The sequence below is a fragment of the Myxocyprinus asiaticus genome, chromosome 20 (genome assembly GCF_019703515.2).
Source record: "Myxocyprinus asiaticus isolate MX2 ecotype Aquarium Trade chromosome 20, UBuf_Myxa_2, whole genome shotgun sequence".
Classification (NCBI taxonomy): domain Eukaryota; kingdom Metazoa; phylum Chordata; class Actinopteri; order Cypriniformes; family Catostomidae; genus Myxocyprinus; species Myxocyprinus asiaticus.
The window spans coordinates 24,646,403-24,669,712 of record NC_059363.1 but is presented as its reverse complement, the minus strand read 5'-3'; the positions used below and the strand labels follow the sequence as shown (position 1 = coordinate 24,669,712).

Genomic DNA, 23,310 nt, shown 5'->3' with positions numbered 1-23,310 from the left:
ATAATACCATAAAAAAGTGAAATGACAAGGGGCATCTCCAGAGCTTTTACAACACATTTTATTTTACAAATAAATACAATAATTTCAATGTTTTTTATTTATTTTTTTTTTATTTTATTTATTTTTTTTTTCATTCTTGTCAGGGCTTCTGTGTATTGTTTTAATTCATTCTTAAATTATATAAACAGTGGGGGAGATTTGAAAAATGCTAGACAAAAATAATTAGGGTACAACAGGGCTAAAGGCACCCCTTAAGGAAACTTTGCTATTTTTCTGGTCACAAAATGTGTCAAGGTAAAAAAAAAAAAAAAAGAATTTTTTATTTATTGAATATTGATGGACCAACATAATTTGTGTAAAAAGAAATAATAACGGAAGGTTGTTTCGATTAAAATTCAGTTTTAAAAATGGTGGTGAGGGAGCCTTTTAGCCCACACTTGGGGTAAAAGGACCCTAGGGGGTTTATGTGATATTGTGTAGATACCGGTGCAGTAGTTATAGGGCACAATGTCAAGTAATGCAAATAATTTTGAGACATCAAGATGCTTTTTTGATTAACAATTTAAGGTTCTCACTCAAAATAACTACAGAAAAGTCAACCATTTCCTGTTAATTTCAAACACATTTGGCATTTTATTACATCTCAAGTATCCTATAAACAAACTAATCTCTATTATGATTGGATGAGTCACTGTGCACTCACTTTAAAAAAAATTCCATAACAAATCTATTTACCCCACTTAAGAAAAACAATGTGTTTAATAGGGGCCTTTAGCCCTGTTGTACCCTACTAACCATCCTAAACCGTTCGTAAACAAATGACGTCACGTGGCGTCATCAAAATGTGACGGATCTTTACGTGAGCAGCATTTGCCATTCATCCACTGTATGGCATGGGTCACGTGTGTGAATCGGAAAGTAGCTGTTTTAAATGTCTTACTCTACTTTGCAAAACGAGAAATTCGTCTTTCGCTGAAAAACTTGCATCGAAAAGAATCCGCGAGCATTAAAATCCTGCGAGCGCAGTGGACAGTACTGAATGTCAGGAGAAATACTGCGCAAGCTAAAGACACTTTCTCACGCTTAAACTTCTCCAGACATTGGCAGCTATTAATACAGCAGGCCTGTGCAGAATCAAACGCCATGGAGACTAAACAGGCCACAGACAGCTGTGATACAGACGTCACTGTAAGAACAAACAGCGGTAAACGTAAAAACGACGAGACAGACGAGGCAGCAGGAAGACAAGACAGCGGTAAGAAGCGAAAGAGGGGAGGTAAACAGCCGCGTCCCGGAGAACGGTACGTTCCCCCTCCACAGAAACGTAATCCAGGTGTGAGTTTCAGCCAAGAACATTTTGCAGAAACCTCGTATTATTTTGAAGGCGGACTTCGCAAAGTGCATCCTTATTATTTTGATTTTAAGACTTACTGTAAAGGACGCTGGATCGGTAAAACTCTACTTGATGTTTTCAAGAGTGAATTTCGATCTGAGTCTATGGACTATTACAATAAAGCAGTCAAGGAGGGGCGCATAAAATTGAATGAAATACCAGTGGATGACCTAAACTTAACACTTAAGGTAGATCATCACATTCCACCACTGACAAAGTAATTATGTATGAGAAAGTCTGTTTGTATACTGTATGCATACTTGGTATCTCTTTTGCTTCTCTAGAACAATGATTATTTGAGGAACACAGTGCATCGCCATGAGCCCCCCGTCAGTGGACAGCCCTTGGAGATTTTGGTAGACGATGGTAAAGTGGTGGTGGTAGATAAGCCTGCTTCACTACCGGTACATCCCTGTGGACGCTACCGCCACAATACGGTCATCTTCATTTTGGGCAAAGAGAAAGGCCTTAGTGGTCTCCACACAGTACATCGACTGGATCGCCTCACTTCAGGTGTGCTGCTGTTTGCACGTACACAGGAGGTCTCCAAAAAACTGGACGCAATGGTTCGCGAGAGACAGGTGAGACCCCACTTTCTGTATGGCAGCATACTTTGGATACAGTCTCCAAAACTGTATTTCGTGAATCCCAGATTGATTGCCCCTCCTCCCTCAGTTAGAGAAAAACATGTTTCTTAAATCCACTTAAAGAGGAAGTCTATGGGGTATGTTGCCCCATAGACTTCCATTGTAAGCATGCAACTGTCCTGTTTTTTTATTTTTTTTACTGAGGGACAAGTCTAAATTATTTTCTGTGGTAATCAACAGCATGCTGCAGGCGTTGTCCATAGAGCTTAAAATTATAGTACATCCCAAAATGAAAGATTTCATTATTTACTTGCCCTCATGTAGTTTGAAACTTGTATGATTTTCTTTCTTTTGTGGAACATAAAAGGAGATGTTTGAAATTAACAAACTACCTAACAACTACTTTTGTGTTCCATGGAAGAAGAGTCCAATGGGTTTGGAACAACACAAGGCTGAGTAAAATGACAGAAATTTCGTCTTTGGGTGAAATACCCCCTGAAGTTTGTATTTAGCCCGGAATATGCTTTAAAGTCCCTTGCAAATATATTTTGTGTTTAACAACACCAGCAAGCATTTTATCACATTACTGTACTTGAATCGTATTCATATCAAAACAACATATTTGCTTCATCTATTGTCCAGATACACTCCATTTAACCATAACTTGATGTATTTTTACAGTTAGAGAAAGAGTATGTCTGTAGAGTGGACGGAGAGTTTCCTGAGGGTGAGGTGGTGTGTGAGGAACCCATACTGGTAGTGTCCTTCAAGGTGGGCCTTTGCAGGGTTGATCCCAAAGGCAAAGAATGCCGCACAGTCTTCCAGAGGCTGAGCTATAATGGACGCTCCAGTGTAGTGCGCTGCCTGCCGCTTACAGGCCGTACTCACCAGATCAGAGTTCATCTTCAGTTCCTTGGCTTCCCAATCCTCAATGATCCCATCTATGGGTCTTCTGCATGGGGCCCGAACAGGGCCAAAGGAGGGTTGGTGGGTATGAGCAATGAGGAGATTCTAGAAGCGCTTATTGAAGAGCATCGTTCAAAGGAGAGTTTGCACTTGTTGGATTTACCTGATGAAGAGATCTCAGGAAAGCAAAGAACAAAGATGGAGTGTAGTGATGGTGCTCAACCTAATGACCAATCGAAAACTGTACTTGAGTCAAGCAGTGTTGCGTGTGATGACGCTACTTGTAAAATGCCACTGCTTGAAGGAAAGACTGAAGACAGCCAAGAACAATGTAACACTAGATGGACAGGTGAAACTGAGGTGGAGATGAATGGTGCACAGAAAGAGAAGGTCTCTAACTCCGATGAATCCTCTAAAACTGTGAAATCAACTACTTTTGTTAGAGATCATTTATGTGGTGAGTGTAAAATTGTGAGGCCTGACCCAACAGAGAAGGATTTGATTATGTATCTACATGCGTTGCGCTACAAAGGACCTGACTTTGAATATTCAACCAAACTGCCTGGCTGGGCCAAAGAAGACTGGGTTCAGGATTAAAAAAAGAATTGCATGGATCTATTAAAAATTTCTTACCTGATATCACAGTACAAGAATGTGGTTTTAAAAAAGTACCCTTCTATACTGAATGTATTCAGTGTGAATTGAAAGTTTCTTCATTTTATTTAATTTTCTTAGATTTTGCTGATATAGTTTGAATTATTCAGTACTGTGGTGCAATTGTCATTTATTTTACCTCACTTTTGAAAATGACAGTCTCATCTGACATGAACATATGTCAATACAATTTGACTTATTTGTGGGAATAAATGCAAAGTCTAATAATTTTCTTTATTTTTCATCTAAAAGCAACAGTAGGTGTGAGTAATTTGAATGGAAATGAGTTTAACTATTGTGAGCTGCAAACCACCCACAATAGTCACAGAGTGTAGTCAAACCACCATTAAATTAAATGTTTATTAAACTTCTTCATAATAGTTTATCTTCAGACATTTCAGACACAACTTAAAATCTGACTTTACGCACAGGCTTTTAACAACAGGATTTCCACACCAGCAGGTTTTATAATACAGCTACATAATTTCATCAAAATAATTGGCACGAATCATTCTTTTAAAATGTTGGCACCTTGTATTTTTAAGATGTTTTGACAATGTCAAGAACACATTGAAATGAAATCAAACTGAATATCTAAAAGATGAACTGCTGTAGTTATGGAGGGTTTGCTCTGCAGAGCAAAACCGAACACCCTCCGTAACTCTGTAACTATCTTTTAAAATGATCTGGTGAAAATAACCTCTGCTAACATTCAAATTTATAAAGGATTAACATGTTTGTGCACATCACAAAACACCACTTGATACATTGCTAATCTTTCAAATACACATTAAACAGAGAGATATCTCTCACAGTCTTGTATAGGGCTCAATTGTAGTGAATTAGAAATCTGTTTGGGACATTAGTGAAAAATATCCCTAGACTGAAGCATTCAGACTTGAGAACAATTTATTGTTGTAATTGGCTGTTATCGTTCTTTGCCTTTTTTTTTTTTTTTTTCAAATTTTTTTTTAAGAGGTACCTTTATGGGTCTGGTACTCAGGGGTGTAAAAAAGTATTCGAAAATTATACTTAAGTGAAAGTATGGATACTGAGTGAAAATTGTACTCAAAAGTCTAAGTATCTGGCCTGAAACATACTTGAGTGAAAATAAAAAAGTACCACATTAAATTGTACTTAAGTATTCAAAAGTTAAAGTAACATAGCAAGAATGACAAAAGATTTGATGGTGAATTTTTTAAAATGTCCTTGGTGAGTGGGAGACAAAGGAGACATTTCATCTTGTATGAATCCTTAACTCCACTAAAGGAAAATAATTCACGAAGGTAGGACCTAGGGCTGGGTATTGATCAGGCCCTGTTCTATGGGGGTGCTTGAGGGTGCTAAGTAACGTTAGAGGGCAAATTTATCCTGAATGTTTTTTTTGTTTTGGTTTTTTTGGGATCCAACACAACTCCACAAGCGTTTAACATGTTCAGGGTTGCCAGATAATAGATGTGATCCCCCCAATGTTATACTTATTATGTGCAAACTGGCAACCATGCATTAGAGTGTGCCCTCTCTCCTTGAAACCCCACCCCCAGAAAAAACGGTAACTATTGGTAGTGCGATATTCTGCTCAACGAAAATGCACAGATAAAGCAATAAATGTTTGTATATTTAAAAATGTTTTCTTTACATCAATTTAGTATCATTTAAACAATTTAATCTTTAGAAAAATGTGTAATATGAAATGTCTCCATTTTATACAGAGCACCCCCACTATTTTCAGAAGCACTCTCATTGATTTTGATCTGGAACCGGGACTGGTATTGATACAGATTTCCCAATTTGATTCCGATTCACAAGCATTCGATTCGATTTTGACTCTATTGATTCATATGGGTATATTTCAGTTATAATGTCCCTTTTGCTTACATATTAAATAAATTCTCTCTCAGCTAATGCTCTGAATTATACAAAGGACCTTATCTAAGTACATTAAAAAAATATTTTTTTTCTACTTATATTTTATTCGTTTTTCATCATTTGTCACTTTTTAGCTTCTTAAAACTGAACAAATCAATGTATTTAATCAATAAATATGATACTATATTTTGTTACGTTTATTGTTTAATTGCATAATTTGTACTATTCACAGGTATTTACACTGAGTTGTTGAATTCGTGCTATAAAAACCGGTACTGTCTCTTTAAGGAAACCCATCTGTAAATGAGCGAAAGTTAACAGGAGACACAAACGGCTTTATCTCGTCTGTGCTATGCGTGATTAGAATGAAATTTTTATTTTTTGCTGTTTTTGATTAACAACTGACTGCAAAGTAGAGATTGACCAATAATCGGATTTTCAATTTTTTCTTTCTATATTCAAGCATTTTTCTTTAATAGGAGATCATTTTTGTAATACCGTATTCACCGATAACTGGAGCCGTCTGGCGGTAGTTTCTGAAATTGCAAGCAACACGGCCATTGCAGCAGGGCATGTGGGAGGAAACAATGCTGGGGGTTGTCCACAGGTAAAGTAACTTGCTTTTGCAATGTATTGCCTAAATACATTTTATTAAACGTAACAGAAATTCATGCTCTAGTGAGATGTGTAATAGAAATGCCTGATGTGTAGTTTAAGTGCTAAGAAACCGAGATGAACTCACATGAAGACAAATCCTGCAAAGTCCCAAAGACCAAGGGCATAGCAGCCGTGGGGGAAGTGGGGGACTGCACTCTTTAAAAAGGTGACTTTTGTTCCACACACTTTTCCAAGCTAAACCCATATCGAGTCCAAATGGTGGATTTGTATACAATATTCTTTGCGTTTTGTTACTTCGGGCTGATTGAGCGACCATCCAGCCAATCACAGGTGAGTTTCATGAGCCGAAACAACCCTTACGTAATAGGCCGTCAGACAGTCTAATCAACTCCATTCATTTCTACAATGTTGCGTTCAACAATGCTCATTTATCCATGCTTTTTATCGGCATTGATCTAGATCTAAATTAATAATCTAGAGATGAGGAACACACAAATGAGAGTTATGTATCGGCATATCATTCTTGATTGGCAGCATTACGTGAAATGCACAGCAGAAAAAAACAAAGGACAACCCTTTTAAGCACTCATTATAAGTGGAGTGTATATCAGCGCATTAAGTCTTCATTAAGTTATGCTTTTTACATTATGTTTGTGAGGTAATAGTTTGATTGGTTGTTTTTGCCAATTTAAGCAGTGTGTCAAGGAGGAGGGCGTGGCTGGGCCATGAGAGTGCACGGCTGGTGCTGAATCAGCTGATCAGTGGGAGAGCGAGATAAAGGGGAGCCGGGGACGCCAGTTTGAGAGAGAGAGACGCATGCGGCCATGCTGCTTGTGTGTGTGTTTTATGTTGTTTTAAGTTGAGTTTTACATTAAACTTTATGTTGACTGTTCAACCGGTTCCCGCCTCCTCCTTGCCCATCCTTTAACTGTTACAGTGGTGCCGAAACACGGGAAGGAGGAGGGATTCGCTGTCGTGGAGTCCTCGCCGCTGCCGTCCGTCAGAAGGAGCAGCCGCGACTGTCTGCCTGGGGACGGAGTGTCGCTGCCGGCTGCCGAGAGACAGAGGAACCGCTGCTGTCCGCCGAGAAGGGGAGGAGCGGTTGATGGCCGGGTGACAGCGTGTTTTCTCTCTCTCCTCTCTCTCTCCCGCTCGCCCTTTCCCTCTCCCCATGACTCCCCCCTCATTTCTCCCCCAGGTTCCCAGGTTAATATATACTGTAATATATTAATACTGCACTGTAAGTGTTATATGTAAGCTTTGTCAGTAGCCACATGATCTGTGTAATTTTAGCTAAACTACAATAACACAGTAAATGAATGCTAGACAATGTTCAAGATAATGCAAAAAGACCCATTCTTTAGTGTAACGTAACTTGGTTATACAAAAAATATATACATTCTATTATTATAAAACAATAGCGTATCGATATCAAAATGACAGTTGTGATGGAAACACATTAATACTGAATTGTGTCAACATATTTATAATGTACAGTCTATTTTATAAACAGCTACTGTCATCATCCACCAAATTTAGCTAACAGCTATTGATAAAGCTGGCTAGCTAGCTAACGCCGACATAGGCTATTGTATAAATGCAGTCAATGTATCATGCAAAGAAAAGTGATTACTTCAATCTACAGTCTCGCATAGTCAGACTTATCCACACTTTGTTTTAGCCCTGTTCCAGCACTGGAGAGTCAAATATAATATACAGTCTCAAAGTTTCTAGTAAAACAATCATAACTGTGTTATTTTAATTATGCTACCTCATCTGTCAGCATGATGCCAGTGAATCACATTGTCTCTTTGTACGTTACGTCATTGTTTTGGCCAATGCTCGCTCGCTCGTGTCCCTAAAGAGTGTGTGCACGAGCGCGAGCAACAGGTGTCATTAATAACAAGGGTTTCTGAATCTTACAAATTGCACCTTTAAATATTTTCTCTGTAAAATAAAGATTAAATAAAAAATAATTACATTTATAAAAATATTGGTTCTGCATATCGGTTATCGGATATGTAAATATACAAATAATCAGTATCGTGTCAGTTTAAATAAAATCAATATCGGTCAATCTCTACTGCACAGAATAGGAAGAGTATTAAAAGAAACATTCAATGACAAAACATTTGCATGGATCTGCAACATGGATCACACATTACACAGAACAACTTTTACTCTCAAGAAGATGCAGTGAAAGCATCTCGCTGCTAAATACTCCACCATTATCAATTCACTGGTCAAAATATTTATTATAAAAATCGAAACATTTACCAGCCAGTTGCCAAATATATACATTTTTAATCATATAGCACAAAATTCGGTTGCAAATGCGAGTGATTTCCTCTCATTGTAGTGGAGGGTTGCACACAGAGTAAAAGGTCAATCCATGGCTTTTGAGAATCGATATCGAATCGAAAAAAAAACAAAATATGTAATTTTTTCCCCCCAGCCCTAGTAGGCCCACGGGTGCTCTCGCTCTGGTGACTGAGCTTGGACCATGCTCGCAGCTGAGTCATGTTCATCCATCTTCTGCCAGTAATTGTTATAATTTGTCTCAGGCACAGGTCAAGGTGCTGTGTATTGTGGTAACTGATGAGACGTGATGTCGCTTTTCAGTGACCAATGACCATGTTGTGGCCAGTTACATTTTATGTTAAAACGGATCTAACTGGCAGACTAAATAACATTTAACTTAAACTGGGCATCAGTGTAATTCGATTGGTTTGTTAGAATTAAGATCAGACGGAAGAAAAGGATCTGCAAAAATGTAACAAGTACTTTTCAAGTCTAATTAAAATTGTAAAGAGTAAAAAGTACAAATTTTTTCTTTGAAAATGAAATGAAGTAGAAGTACAAGTATTCAGTTTAAATTGCATTTGAGTAAAGTTCAAATCCCACAAAATAATATTTAAGTATAGTAATGAAGTATAATTACTCAAGTAATTTACACCCCTGCTGGTACTAACAAAAGGATGTTTCCTCACAACTTTTATGTTAATATACAATAAAAATGTATTTGTGTGAAAACAGTTTTAGCCTTACATAAGTATGCAGAAAATTTGAAATAACTGTAGTGCTTCCATTCCATTTCAAGTGTTTAGAAATTGAACTTATTTAGATTAATTAATTGCCATATTGATTGTTAAGGGCTAAAGAACATAAAGCAAAGAAATTGATAACATAATTATTGTGACTTTTTCAAAAGTATGAGGTTTAGTTAAAAAGCTCATGGCTTGGTTGTTAAAGATCAGGCACAATTGTTCTCTAAGTATTTGAAATGTTTCTTCTGTTTGCAGTTTAAGGCCCCTGAAGAAAGTCTTTTTCAAAGGCTATTGTGGGTGCACATTCTGTGTATGTTTACATGACATGCAAGAAATCATGCTTAAAAATCAGTTCTCTGCACAACCTAATAATTTAGGTGAGCACTGTGGATTCTTAAAAACATTTAGCAAATAGTAGAATTACCTGGTGGTGTCTGCAGAATATTGTCTGGTATGCATTTTCAGACAGTTTCAGAAATTAAATAAGCTGCTGAGTACAAAAGTTCAGCCCAGCATATAAAGTACTGGCCATGCTGTTGTTGTTTAGATTTATTCAGTGTGTTGACAATATTGATTAGCTGCCACCTTCCCCCTTTCCTTTCCTTTTGATCCAAACATCTGGCATATCGGGTTTACTGTTGGGCAGGATCACTGGCACTTCACTTTGGGTGGTCCTTACCCTGCCAGACCCTGGAGAGGCAAGGTCATATACAGTATCCTTTAAAGACAGACGTAAAGTGTCCCTCTTGCCGTTTAGGTGGCCAGGTTGTAACTCTCCCTCTGTCTTAGCTTGAGGGACAGAGATAGCAGGCTCAATGTCACTTAGGCAGGTCTCGTTGGAATCTTCAAGGCCCTCCATGGAGCTCTGAGACTGACATGACACAAGACGTTTGTGTAGATGATGGCTAGTGGTCTCATTTATTGAGAGCGACATTTCATTGACTGTGTCTGTAGTCTGAGTAATCATGATTTCTTCCATACTAGAGGAAGATGACAAAGACATGTTCCAAAGATTGAGCCCACCGCTAGACTGGGTTTGGCATTTCTTGCACAAAACCTTCTCTTTGGACAATTCTTGTGGAGGAGCAACTATAGGATGTAACATGTTGTCTTTGTATGGGGACGAGGTCTGTAATGCTGGAGGTGGGTTGCAGCCTTTAAGATGCCTGCTAGACATATCTTCACTGTCAGCTTCAATGCTGACTCGATCATAGTCTTGCCTTGGACTAAGGCCACAGAACTGAATGTCATCAGAAAGGACAGAGGGTCTGTTGGACAGCTTGCTGGTGCAAGTGCTATTCTCAAAGCTGTCACTAAACTGGCAAGCAAGAGGCTGCAGCTCGTACTGTTCTGGCTCCCTCCCTCTGGGTTGCCGCTTTCTATGGTACCGCTGATTTGGGCAGAGGAAACCATCACTTTCTTTATTAAAATTCCTTTGAACCCGAGAACCTGTGCCACAGCCAAATGCCCCATTAGCTGAGGGATTGGCAGTCCCAGGTTCTGCATCTGAACAGGAAGATTCCTTCTTCATGACACATGGTAAGATTACTTTCCCGCAGTTCTTTTGAGGGCCAAAGAAGCAGCACAACGATTGGAAGAAAAAAGTGGCGAAGCCGCATGCCACACACTTAACGAGCAGGAGAAAGATTCCTAGCTTCCTGAAAAGCAGTGCGGTTGCGGGTAGCATAATGATGCCCACACAAAAATATGCTCCAGCACCTGTGGCTACCGGACAACCCATTCTCTTCAGGGAATGTGCAACCCTGCCCAGTCTGTCATTGTGTGGGGCCAGACTGTATGAAATGCAGTAATTGGCCACAAAGTCAACAGAGAGACCTGCAGCTGCCGAAATGAAGAGTGCTTCCACACCATTTAACTGCCATTCTAAAAGCACAAGGAGGCCAATGGTAGCAAAAACACTTCCTCCCACAGCAATGGACACATAAATGCTTAGTGGAATATTCCATGTCATGAGCAGAAGAAATGCAAATGTGAGGGCTACAGAAAAGCCTGCCACCTCTAATGTCTCTGAACTTAGACTTTGTTGAAGATCATATAAGCCTAGCTGGCTTACAAACCATCCTTTCTGCAGTCCCATCGGAGCCTTAGATATTTCCTCATTAAACCACGATAAGACCTCTTGGTAGAATTCTGACATTCTGCTGAAGTTGAAACTGTAAAGTTGTACAGTTTTGAACACTACCACAAGGGCAGTGATTCGACCCTCTGAGTCAAACCGTAGGCCTCCAGCATTGGGTATGTGGCCCTCCACTTGCTGCTCTGCCACCATCATGCTAAGGCACTGCTCGAAAACACTTGGGGAGTAAGGAAAGGGAATATTATTGCAGCAGAAACTAAACGCATCCTCATTTTCGGAACAACGCCGTATGGAAACCCAGTGAATCAAGTTGTCAACAAAACACACATTGTCTTCCGCTGCTTCTTGGTCAGCTGATATTGCAGAATAGAAGCTCTGGTTTTGAATTTTTCCACATAGGTCTCGCAACCACACTTGGGCTTGGGGACTACTCATATTGAACTCCAGATCAATAGATAAAGAGCCATTGCTATTTGGATTAAAGTGATCGCCATCGTCTGATGGAATGACACCCCAAATTAGAGTCAGCGTCATGGGCTCATCTTCTCCCTGCTTCATTCGCTCAAACATGAACTGGTGGCGATATTCAGCATCATATCTTTCAAAGGGATGACTAGATCGGAACAGTTGAGTTGTCCTGCCATCCGAAGTCGGAAGTTTCATGCCAGGATCCACACACGATATGTATGTTCCTCCAGCTGCCAACACTGCAAACCAGCAGATCCATATATAGCGGAATTTCACTACTCCACAAGGCAGGATCTTTAAAAACAGCAGGTTTGATGTGTCAGAAAACCCTCGCCCAAGCATCCGAAGCTTCTGTCTCAATATAAAAAGACAGCGCTTTCTTGAACTCGTCTCACAGAATTCACCAGCATTTTTTGAACAGCAGGGCTTCCACGCAGACTTTGTGACAGGGTTTGAAGACAGCACAGCATAGCGTTCTTGCAAAATAAGCATGCACGGAAGCCAAACAAGGGCAAATAACGTGTTGATTAATGAGGCACTGCCAAGGTATACAGCGTAGCATCTCACAGCTGTGATGCTGCTTATGTAGCCTGAGTAAAACGTGATGCTAGATGTCAGTCCTGATACTAATATCAAGTATCCCATTTCCTGTAAAACCCGATTCATTCTCTTCTCAGGGACAGCTGGTGGGTTGTGGCTTAGCTGTAATTTCCAGAAGTCAACAAAAATAAGGGCTTGATTCAGACAATTTCCTAAAAGAACAAGGACAGATGCGAGATTGAGGAGTGGAAAAAATGTCAACCGAAATGCAACTTTGTAGAAAAAATATGAGGTGAGAAGTGATAATATGACAGCAACCAGTGACATCGCTGCTATAAGTAGTGATTTGAGATATAGGCCTATTGTGAACAAAAGAACAAGAGCTGCAAGAACAGGATAGACAGAGTCTCGTGCCAAGTAGTACTTGAAAAGTTTTTGTTTAATGCCCAAATCCATTCCTGTTATGGTGGTGGTGTTGTACGTGAGCTCGTGACCTTCTAGATGGTCCACATAAATCTTCATCAGTGGATCTCCTTTCTCCACTGGTAGGAATAGAACACTATATTTTAGGGATGGGACCTTATATTCAACGGTCTGTGGCCCCAGGAAGTCCTTGTCCACCAGGTAGTGAAGAATCTGGAAGATACTTGGCTGCTTACAGCCGTGTGGGACTGATGCACAGTGGCCAAATTTACTCATCTCAGTACATGATGCAACCAGGCTTCTATCATGGTAGTAAGGAGCACAGAATCTAAGCAGACCTAGACTTTCAGACACCTGCTGTGCAGTCAGACTGAAGCAGGAGGAAACATTGTTGAGAACAGCCAAATAGTTTCCAAGAGACCAACTTGGACAGCACTCATTCTTCGCCATGGAGCTGACTAACTCTGATCTGACCTGGCAAAGGTTATCAAACTGGGTCCCAGAACGGATCTAAAACAAATAATAAAAATAATATTACTAACATTTTTCAGCAATAAGATTAAATGAATAATCGAATCCAAACCCCTTTGACATTCTTTTTTATCCTAAACACAAAATTAGGTGTTTTAATTAATATCCCATGCCTTCGTTTCAATACAATGGCATTGGATATTGTCTAATTTTAAATCTTAAAAAAGTCTTTTGCAGGCATATGTTAGGTTTGTTGAGAAACAAGCTGAAATGTAATTCATTTTTCAGTGAACTCTTGACATCCGTTGCACGTACATGAGTGCATGAGAGAAGATTGTTCACAGAACTTGCATATACTTTAGCACTAAACAAAGTAAGTTGTCATGTGAACAAACGTTTTACTGTGAACAAGCTTTTTAATAGCCCTTAATGAACATACAATGGTTTAAAAAGACAGTGTGGGATATTGGAATATCTCCTTTTGTGTTCCACATCATACGGGAAAAAGTTATACGGGTTTGGAATGACATGAGGGTGAGTAAATTATGAAAGAATTTTCATTTTTAGGTGAAATATTCCTAGTTGCACTGCTTTAAAATGGGATTTTCTAATACCTGAATCTGATTATTTATGTACACTTAATTGATCACGTGTCAGCTAAAACACTGCATTTAACTTCTTCCTTCAAGGCTCATGAATATTATAATTTTTTGGAAAATGTAGTCCTTGGTTTACCTGTGTCTGTTCCATTTGGCACATGGAGTAAATTGCCTTCAGACTCCAGAGACTGGCAGAGTTACCAGAGCGGAAGACCAGCTGAGCATAGCGCTCTCCTACAGAACCACAGATTGGGTGATAGAGAAAAGCATCTTGCAAAACATGCTTTGCTCCATTTACCGATTTATTAGGTTTGGAAATGCTTCATATCATTAATTTTTATCTTACCTGGGGCATTACAAAAAAAGTTGTGCTCGGTGTAATCTCGGTGCAACATTCTTCTTGATCGTTGTCTTAATGGAGGTTGAGATCTACTTGTGTCTTCTCTGTGAGACAAATAGATTTATATATATATATATATATATATATATATATATATATATATATATATATATATATATAACGAAACACTATATTGGGGAAAGCAGTCAGATTTAGTTTAAAACACAATACCAGAAACATTTCTATTAATAGGTAGTTGACAACATTAAAAGTAGTGACAGCTAATGACATGCTGTATTTCATCTAAAACTATTCTTGTAACATCTGTTCTTGTATAATTATTATGCATGCAGTTTTATGATGTATACATTGAGACATACAGCATATCATATAGCATGACATTCTATGTGAACTGCAAAAACAGCACCTATACATTTTCCTTTATTCATTCCTATATATTTTAAGCTGAAATCTTGATGTTGAAAAAAGTTAACGTCCATGTCATTAGTCAACTTTTGTCAACTTTTTAATATAAAGTATATTTAGTATCATGCGATCACCAAAAAATACCCTGCTGTAGTTCTCTCTCTGAGTTGCCATGGAACTGGGGACAGTGATTTTCCAGGCCCAGTGTTTTGCTTTAACCTCATCCAAGTTATGAGACGGATACTGATTTCTGTTCCACGAGGTTCAAATCCCTGTGAGGTCCAGTCAAAGACACAGTGGTAAATGGAAACACTTTGAAGTCATTACGTAAATTAACTGAAATCATTTGAAGGGCACATTTACAATTCTTATGATGAGATGGCCACCACTGGTCAGTTAATTGTTCGAAATGTATTCAAGGTGAAATCTAGTGGGATTCTAAGCACAAAACTCTCACTAACAATTCTCACTTCTTACACATTCACAGTTGCATCACTTTTAGTATGCAATAAAATCGCTTTTTTACTCTATGCAGAAAATACAAGCAGATGCATTAACGTTACATTAAGAGGGTGCGAGAAAAGAAACATTTCTCATATATTACAAACATGATGGAGATACCAACCAATAAAGGGTTAGAGAAGTCTGGAAGGGGGCCAGTCAAAATCCCAGCAAGAGAACAGGCAAACAGAACTACTGTACATGAAATGAGTATGGCCATCGGGTATTCTACTATGACCTGGGAATAGCTGGAATAATGGAAAAATCAGTGGTGTTAAAACTCAGATTGAATCTAATTGCCATATGGAGCATTAACCTAAATAATATTGTTGGAAATCTCCTCTCAGATTCTTCACATTTACATACAACTCACTGGAAAAATAGCTTTGGCTAACTTTTTGAATGGTTCATAATCCTTCTAAAAATAAATATATCAGATTTAATCCATTGTAAGTTTGTGTTATTGTGGAGTAATGTTAACCAAATAATAACAAAATGCATAATTTATTCAGGCTGTGAATTTCATATTAACAAATAAAACATTGTCATCAATTGTTATTAAAGCATCTCACCTTCTAGGAATCCTATGCAGACCTTCATTCCTAATGAATTGAAAGACATAATTATTAAGATTTTAAAATGCTTAAAACATCTAAATGAATGTCCAGTAGAATATATAATTAGATTAGGAAAAAGTCTGGACCTCACTGTCACAATGTGACGTTGTGCAGGCTTGTGGTTACTGCCATCATGAGATCCAAGAAGCCAATGGCATTGCATTTTGTTGTGACACGAAGGCAGGTGGGATGGACTGCAGCTATGGGCAGTTTTAACAGGGTTCACTGAACAGTCTGCTGGATGGAAAGCATTTATTTGACTAGGATAGACATTGCTTTGGAGTGACTGTTGGTGGCCACAGCAGGGGCACTTTTTGGGCTGTGGTAAATGATAGGCTGAGCCCTGTGATATTTGGTGGTTCTCCTCTATCTTGACTGGACACATCTGACTATCCGTGCTGTCGTTATCCGGAGGACACAGAGAAACCTCAGGGATCTCACTGCAAGAGAAAGGGTCATATCATGAAATGTCTCCACTATCATTTATCAAATGATGTTGCTTTACAATGAGGCTTTAAACACATTACTGACCAAAGAACAGATTTTGATGATTATGTCTTAAAAAACAAAAAACAAACAAAAAAAAACATTCTGTCATCATTTACTGACTTTCTTTCTTCTGTGGAACACAAAAGGAGTTATTAATAGCAGAAGATGCTCTTTTTCATACAATAAAAGTAAATGGTGACCAGGGCTAGGCAAGAGTTTCAGTGAATAATTACTTAAATTCTAGTCTTCTTTTTCACACAAAGCTATCGTTTGGTCTCAGAAGAATTGGAATTTAGTCTTTAAGCTGTATATGGACTATTTTTATGATGGTTTTATGGTGCTTAACGGCTCCTTGTCCCCATTTTATTGTATGGAAGAACTCAGATATATTGCTAAACTTTTCCTTTGCTGCTCCATAGAAGAGAAAGTTGGGTTTGGAGTGACATAGAATGGTTTGGAGGGTGAGTAAATGATGTAATTTTCATTTTTGGGTGAACTATCTCTTTACATATGCACAGTTCTTCTGTCTATAAGTCAATAAGCCTCCATCACGTACAGTTTCTTTCTGCATGCTGCTAGGGAATATTGGCCCAGAGGATATTTGAGTGCAATGCTGAGTTGCTTGCAACATATATTAGATTAGCAATAATGCCTTAAAAATGCATCAGTGAAATGCTCAAAGGCTCAGTTAGGCCAAGAGGGAGGTACTACATCAGCTTACCCTGCCAAATCTCATAAAAAGCCTGTTAAAATGGAAAGAAAACTCACTATTACTTCCAAATGAACTTCACAGGGAGTAAATATGAGTTAATAAACAACAGTATATTGTGCTGCTGAATAGTGCAGACCACCTTGAAGAGCCAGACCTTAAAAGGATAGTTTACCCAAAAATGAAAATTCTCTCATTATTTACTCACCCTCATGCCATCCCAGATGTGGAAGACTTTCTTTCTTCAGCAGAACACAAAGATTTTAGAAGAATATCTAAGCTCTGTAGGTCCAATGCAAGTTTGAAGCTCCAAAAAGCATATAAAGGCATCATAAAAGTAATCCATATGACTCCAGTAGTTAAATCTATGTTTTCAGAAGCATCTAATAAGTGTGGGTGAGAAACAGATCAATATTTAATTCCTTTTTTTGTTTTTACCATAAATCTCCACTTTCACTTTCACATTCTTCTTTTTTGTTTTTGGCGATTAGCATTCTTTGTGCATATCACCACCTACTGGGCAGGGAGGAGAATTTATAGTAGAAAGGACTTAAATATTGATCTGTTTCTCACCCACACCTATCATATTACTTCTGAAGACATGGATTTAACCACTGGAGTCATATTGATTACTTTTATGCAGCCTTCATGTCCTTTATAGAGATTCAAAGTTCTGCCCACCATTCATTTGCATTGTATCCTACAGAGCTGAGATATTCTTCTTTGTGTTCAGCAGAAGAAAGAAAGTCATACACATCTAGGATGGCATGAGGGTGAGTAAATGATAAAATAATTTTTATTTTTGGGTGGATTATCCCTTTAAGATTTAATATTCCTTTATTCATCATTCAGTCATTGTAGGCACTAATTAACTTATATGACTCTGATTTCATACAGAATAAGTGGAAGGCAGCCTAAGTGTTTATCATCAGTATCATCAGAAGTTACTAGGCTAAAATGTGAAAATACAGTAGATGTCACCAGTTTTAAAGACCTTAGGCAGGGTAGACACCATATTTATTTTTTTGCAATTTAAAACAGGGCTGTGAGGGATAGACACACAGTCTGTTCAATGGGTTGTACTATCTAATTTATGTTGTAGATCACATCTAATTATCATAGCCCATGTCTTCCCGAGATTCTTATTAAACCCCGAGTTTCTTTTTAAACAGTACAACCCAGTGAACAGACTGTAATTGATTCCCACACAGCTTTGTTTTATTTAGCAGGTCTGTTGAGTTCACATCATTGGTGTGATAGCTCTGTTTTGTGCTTACCACACGTGCTCTTAAAATAAGGTAGCAGGTTTGGTTTGAGATTTTAATCATTCTCTCACACATTCCTACTAATAGCATTGTCATATTGTTGGAGACACAAGCCTCGTCACCTTCACACATTTTAATCCAACAGAGTTTTAGGTTCTTTGTGTATAACATGCTTGTTTTTCCACAGACGTATTTTAGCTGACTCATATTATTACTGAAGTGATAAGTTATGCAAACAATGGAAGACATGCCTGCTGCTCAAGTGCGTAAATGCATACAAGCAACAAATTAGCTGTTTATGCCACAAATGCTGTTGATAGAGTTTATCTTGTATTGAACCCCGAACATCCCTTTAACCCCTAAATCTTTGGCGGCAACTCCAATTACTGAGCCTCTTGGTTGGCGTCAATGCACAAAAAGATCTCTACATTAACACATTGCTAATCTGGAAGTGATCTGGCTTTATATATTTATTTATTCTATCAACAAACTAGTTGATCTGATTCAGAGATTCCAAACAGGTTTCCTCTGCGCACTTCTCTGTTGCATTGTGCGAGGTATAGACCTTTTTCACGTTTCTGGGTTTTGGAATGCAGAAGTAAACAATTACAGGGTAACCTTCTGTAGTGGTGAATGGGAGACCACAGGAAAAAAATCATCTGTTACATTTTCACAATTTTCCACAAAAGGAAAGAAAATGAGAGCGGTGGATTATGACAGTCAAAAGAGAGAAGATGCCAAATTACTGTCACTCCCTCAGCTGTGGTAACTAGCCCTAGGTTAATATAATGCAGTGTAATGTTATACATTTACACTAAATGATTAAAGAATTGAACATATAAAAAAAGTTTCCTTGATTTATACTGTTAAATTTGGTGGAAAATGTGTCATCACAGTCTGTGAAAAAGGTCTATTATACACTAGACTGACAACATGAGGGCTCAAGAACAGCAGCAGGTGCAGAGAGCCCCATTTCTATCAGTCTTGCTAGAGAACAGCAGGGGAAAGCACTCTACATTTTACTGAACGACAGCATATAATCAACCTGAGTAAAATACACTTTTATATGGCAATCTCTACTATGGATCAATTGCTCAACACAGAGCTGCAAAAATAGTAGCAGGACATTTAATGATGCAATGTAATGTGTAATGCAATCATTATTATTAGTCAGATACAGTGAACTACTGCTGCATTAAAGACATAGTTCATTTCTCACCCGCATGTTGTTCTAAACCAGCATGACTTTCTTTTGTAGAACACTGAAGGAGATATTAGGCAGAATGTTAGGGACTGATAGCCTCAGTCACCATTCATTTTCTTTTTGCATCTTTATTTCATACAAAGAAAAAGAATGGATACTGAGGCTGAATACTCTGCAATTCTCCTTTTTTGTTTCACAGAAGAAAGAAAGCCATATTGGGTGAACTATCCATTTAAAGAGATTATGCCCTGTCCAGGGTCCTGACAGAATCAATATATCATACTCTATATTACCCCAATGATGTAAAGGAATAAAACAGTTCTCATTACAAAGATGAAATATAGAATATGGATTTTTGATGTGCAATTGCAAATGTTTCAATGGTCAGAAAGAGCACAGGCTTAATTTAATATGACAGCTCTGCAGCTGCTTTGTCGTGTCAGGCAGCCTGCAGTGCTAGGACTCAGAAGTGACGGCTGTGTGGCCAGTCAGACTCTAGGGGTGAAATCAGCTCAGCATAGGACAAGAAATGAAAAATGAAAGTTTTCACTTTTTATCACAAGGCTGTATACTTAATCACTTTGTAAAATGCTCAGAACAATTTAAGGATATGGAACATTGACCTTGATGGATATCATAATAATTTCCAGAGTGAATTTGCTCATTCAATCCACCTTTTAACTACAGTCAGCTAAAATATTTACTAGAGCTGTTTACTAAATATTTAATTCACTTGCTCCCTAAACACCATCGTTTATGAACTTATGCTGTTTATATAAATAAATATTCTATAAACAATATAGAAGTTCAAATAGTTAATCTCCCCCCCAAGCTTTTTAACACTATGGATCTCGTGTGGACTAATTTGATTGGACAGATGTCCTCACAGCAATTCAGTGGACATTAGCTATGTTGGCTGGAAAACTTTGACTAATATCATGTAGTATAATGGACACTTACACTGCACGAGACTTACTTCAGGCCACTGATACCCATGGCGATTCAATCGAGATCAAATATAATTGGACTGATTCACATAGAGCTCAATCATTGCAGTGTCACTTACATGCAATATATTAGCAAAGCAGACAAAAAACTTCAACATGCATTAATACTGTAACGGTTCAGTGGCTTTTCTGCTCCACGTAACAGCAGTTTTGCATCTTTGTGTATTTATCTACATTGAGTCCCCTTTCATGCATCCCATTGTGACATACATCATGTGCATGATTGATTTTACAGCTCGGTAATTAAATTCTTACCAAAAGAATCATATCAATGCCTTTGCCACCAGACTATAACATCTCCCAGGCTTGTTTGTGGCAGTTTTACTATGGGAGATGAGGCACTTGCTTTTGTGTGCAGGTTACATGCAGCCATTTTAAGCAGCATAAACAACAGATAATAACATAGAACAAAACCCTTGATTAACAAATCAAAGGCTGCTTAGATAGGCCCACATGTGTGGCTCACATTGGAAAATAAAGACAAGGCTTCTCCTGAGAGGTTCATACTCAAACATGAGTCATTGCTGCTTCAGCTGGATCTTCTCCACCAAAGCTAGAGAACACATCTAGCCATCTGCTCAACATTACTTTGATCTACAGGCAGATTTCATCATCAACGTTAATCCTTGCCAATGTTAATGGAACAGAGAACCTGCACATAGCTATGCTGAAGCAAAATGTCTCACTCATAGTAACAGATAAGCCCTGTGATTAACATGCAGAAGAGTCAATCGCCTAACACCTCTATTTAGAGTCCTAGAACACTGTGTAGTTCATTATTAGAATTACTCCAGACAAAGAGAATAATGCATGGTAAGAGTATATTGGTTCAATAATGTTTAATTCTTTCTTTCTTTGTAAGAATTGGAATATGGGTCAGAGATTGTGAAAATATCTAATTTAAAACACATGTATCAAGCTTGTTGAAGTGTGATCTTTGTGTCCATGTTGGTTTCATATATTTTTTTAAAACGTTTATAGCATTTTGTAAAAAAAAAAAAAATTAATAATAATAATAATAATAATAATAATTATGACATATAAAATGACAAAGTGGTGTAATTAAAGGTATTAAAATACTTTCCTTGCACTTTTAATATATATATATATATAGTTTGAAGTAAGTTTGGAGCAGAAGTTAAATGCTATTTCTAGCCATTTTACATGCACGTTCCAGACATGATCATATTTTTTTATCAAGAAAATTCACATTGGACCATTTTTTTCTAGTAAGACCTTTGATATTATGGCAAAATTATATTCTTAATAATAAATTTTGTATTTTTTTCCTGTAAAAATATCTAAAAATCCTTAAAACAAGATCAATTTGATTTATCTTGTTTTAGAAACAACACTGCATAAGATATTTAGGTTTTTCAGAGAATGTATTTTTAACATGTGTATTTTGTCTTACTGTACTGGCAGAGTTTTTATAGTCAAAACAAGTGAAAAAATCTACCAGTGCTGAAGAAGTAATCCAAAGAATTTAGAATACGTTACTGACCTTGAGTAATCTAAAGGAATACATTACAAATTACATTTTACAGCATGTATTCTGTAATCTGTAGTGGAATACATTTCAAAAGTAACCCTCCCAACCCTGTATATATATATATATATATATATATATATATATATATATATATATATATATATATATATATATATATATATATATGTTTATATATATGTTTCACAGTTGTTGTTGTTTTTTTTTTTAATCAACAAAATGTTTTCAAATACTTACCAACATTTCTTTCAAGAATTTCAGCTAACTACGGCAGACTTCATGTATTTATTTATTTATTAATTTATTTATTTTTATTTATTTATTACTGTTACACCACTTAGACATTTTTGTAAATATGTTCATCATATTAAAGGTGTATTCAAGTAATTATTTTGTGTGAATTTAATTTTTAATGTATTTTTAAAGAACTTAATATATCCGGAAAGAATTGGCTCATATTTCTCCTACTAAAGATGTTCGGTTGGTTATCTGTTAATTTAATACAATGTAAATGTACACGTATTTTTTTAGAGAATATATAGATAAATATATATAAAATCAAAAGTCAAGTAAAAAAACATGACTTCTTCAAGATCATAGGTCACGTGGTAATAGTAGGATATTTAGTGCTACCTAACACGTTTACACATAAATATCGAGCCTTACAAGCCGACTGTATCACTCACTGCAATCCACATACAGTATCATACACGTACCTTTGAGGTGCATTCTGAGAAGGTCCCTTTGTCGTGGACGAATCTATGATTTCAGCATCATCACGCTGTCTAGATATGGAAACTGTATCCATGCTGACACAGACACCTTTAATACAAGCTGGAATCTGCCCGTCACTATCAGATCTGTTATTGTGTGCACAATGCAGTCGGTTTTAAGATGCAGTTTTTGGTCGTGGCGCTACGTTAGTGAGTGTATGTAGGCTGGTCCATCGTTTCTTATTGGACGTCGAGCTCTGTGATCTAAGGTGTTGACAGTGCGTTGATCGGTCGCTGTTCAATCGAGGGTGGTGCTGGAGAAGAGAACATTCGCAGCGCCGAGTGTTAAATTGAAGGCTGCATGGGTGTGCAGCTACAGCCATATCGGATATTAGAAATTATGTTGCCTTCATTCCCAACACCCCACTCCTCACAAAGTCATATGACAAGAAGCTGCAATGGTTTACTGCATACAATACAATACAGTCGGGATGGACCATTCATGCTTGATTTTGATCTCATTGTCAAATTAAATGGATTGTGTTTAATGACTGAAAAACCCCTAAAAATTGTAGGCTAAGTTTGAGCAGACACTTGAGAGCTATACCAGAGATAGTGTGTGGTCCAGCTAATCCTGGCAGATAAACTATTACAGATACAGCCACTTATAACAGAAACTGCTAATGCAGTGGAACTGCCCTTTAAGATACAAACAGCAAGTTATGGGCTTTATGTTGACACCAGCTGTGCGGTAACATCACACACACTTACACAAGTAAGCTATTAAATGGTTATAATGATGCTCGTCACAAATCTAATGGCATTTAAGTTGTTTAAATCTTTAAACATCATGTTA

At 37.6% G+C, this 23,310-nt stretch overlaps 2 protein-coding genes across 2 annotated transcripts; one reads left to right on the top strand and one right to left on the bottom strand.

Moving 5' to 3' along the window:
- Positions 1-181: 181 nt before the first annotated feature.
- LOC127410886 (pseudouridylate synthase RPUSD2-like) lies at positions 182-5,588 on the top strand. Its single transcript, XM_051646121.1, has 3 exons — positions 182-1,581; positions 1,678-1,974; positions 2,662-5,588. The coding sequence occupies exons 1-3, from the start codon at positions 889-891 to the stop codon at positions 3,481-3,483; spliced, it is 1,812 nt and encodes a 603-aa protein (XP_051502081.1). The 5' UTR covers positions 182-888; the 3' UTR covers positions 3,484-5,588.
- On the bottom strand, positions 3,889-22,549 carry LOC127410873 (protein dispatched homolog 2-like). The gene is made up of 8 exons (XM_051646089.1): positions 22,458-22,549; positions 15,644-15,997; positions 15,513-15,542; positions 15,065-15,188; positions 14,584-14,711; positions 14,020-14,117; positions 13,810-13,907; positions 3,889-13,113 (listed from the first exon to the last, which is right to left on the bottom strand). The coding sequence occupies exons 1-8, from the start codon at positions 22,547-22,549 to the stop codon at positions 9,649-9,651; spliced, it is 4,389 nt and encodes a 1,462-aa protein (XP_051502049.1). The 3' UTR covers positions 3,889-9,648.
- Between the last annotated feature and the right edge of the window lie 761 nt (positions 22,550-23,310).

Coding starts and splice junctions, on each gene's coding strand:
- LOC127410886 (XM_051646121.1), top strand. CDS start 889: ATGGCATGGGTCACGTGTGTGAATCGGAAAGTAGCTGTTTTAAATGTC. Junction 1,582..1,677: donor ACCTAAACTTAACACTTAAG/GTAGATCATCAC, acceptor TTGCTTCTCTAG/AACAATGATTATTTGAGGAA. Junction 1,975..2,661: donor CAATGGTTCGCGAGAGACAG/GTGAGACCCCAC, acceptor GTATTTTTACAG/TTAGAGAAAGAGTATGTCTG.
- LOC127410873 (XM_051646089.1), bottom strand. CDS start 22,549: ATGGATACAGTTTCCATATCTAGACAGCGTGATGATGCTGAAATCATA. Junction 15,543..15,643: donor CGTCACATTGTGACAGTGAG/GTCCAGACTTTT, acceptor TCAATTCATTAG/GAATGAAGGTCTGCATAGGA. Junction 15,189..15,512: donor CTGCATAGGATTCCTAGAAG/GTGAGATGCTTT, acceptor CCATTATTCCAG/CTATTCCCAGGTCATAGTAG.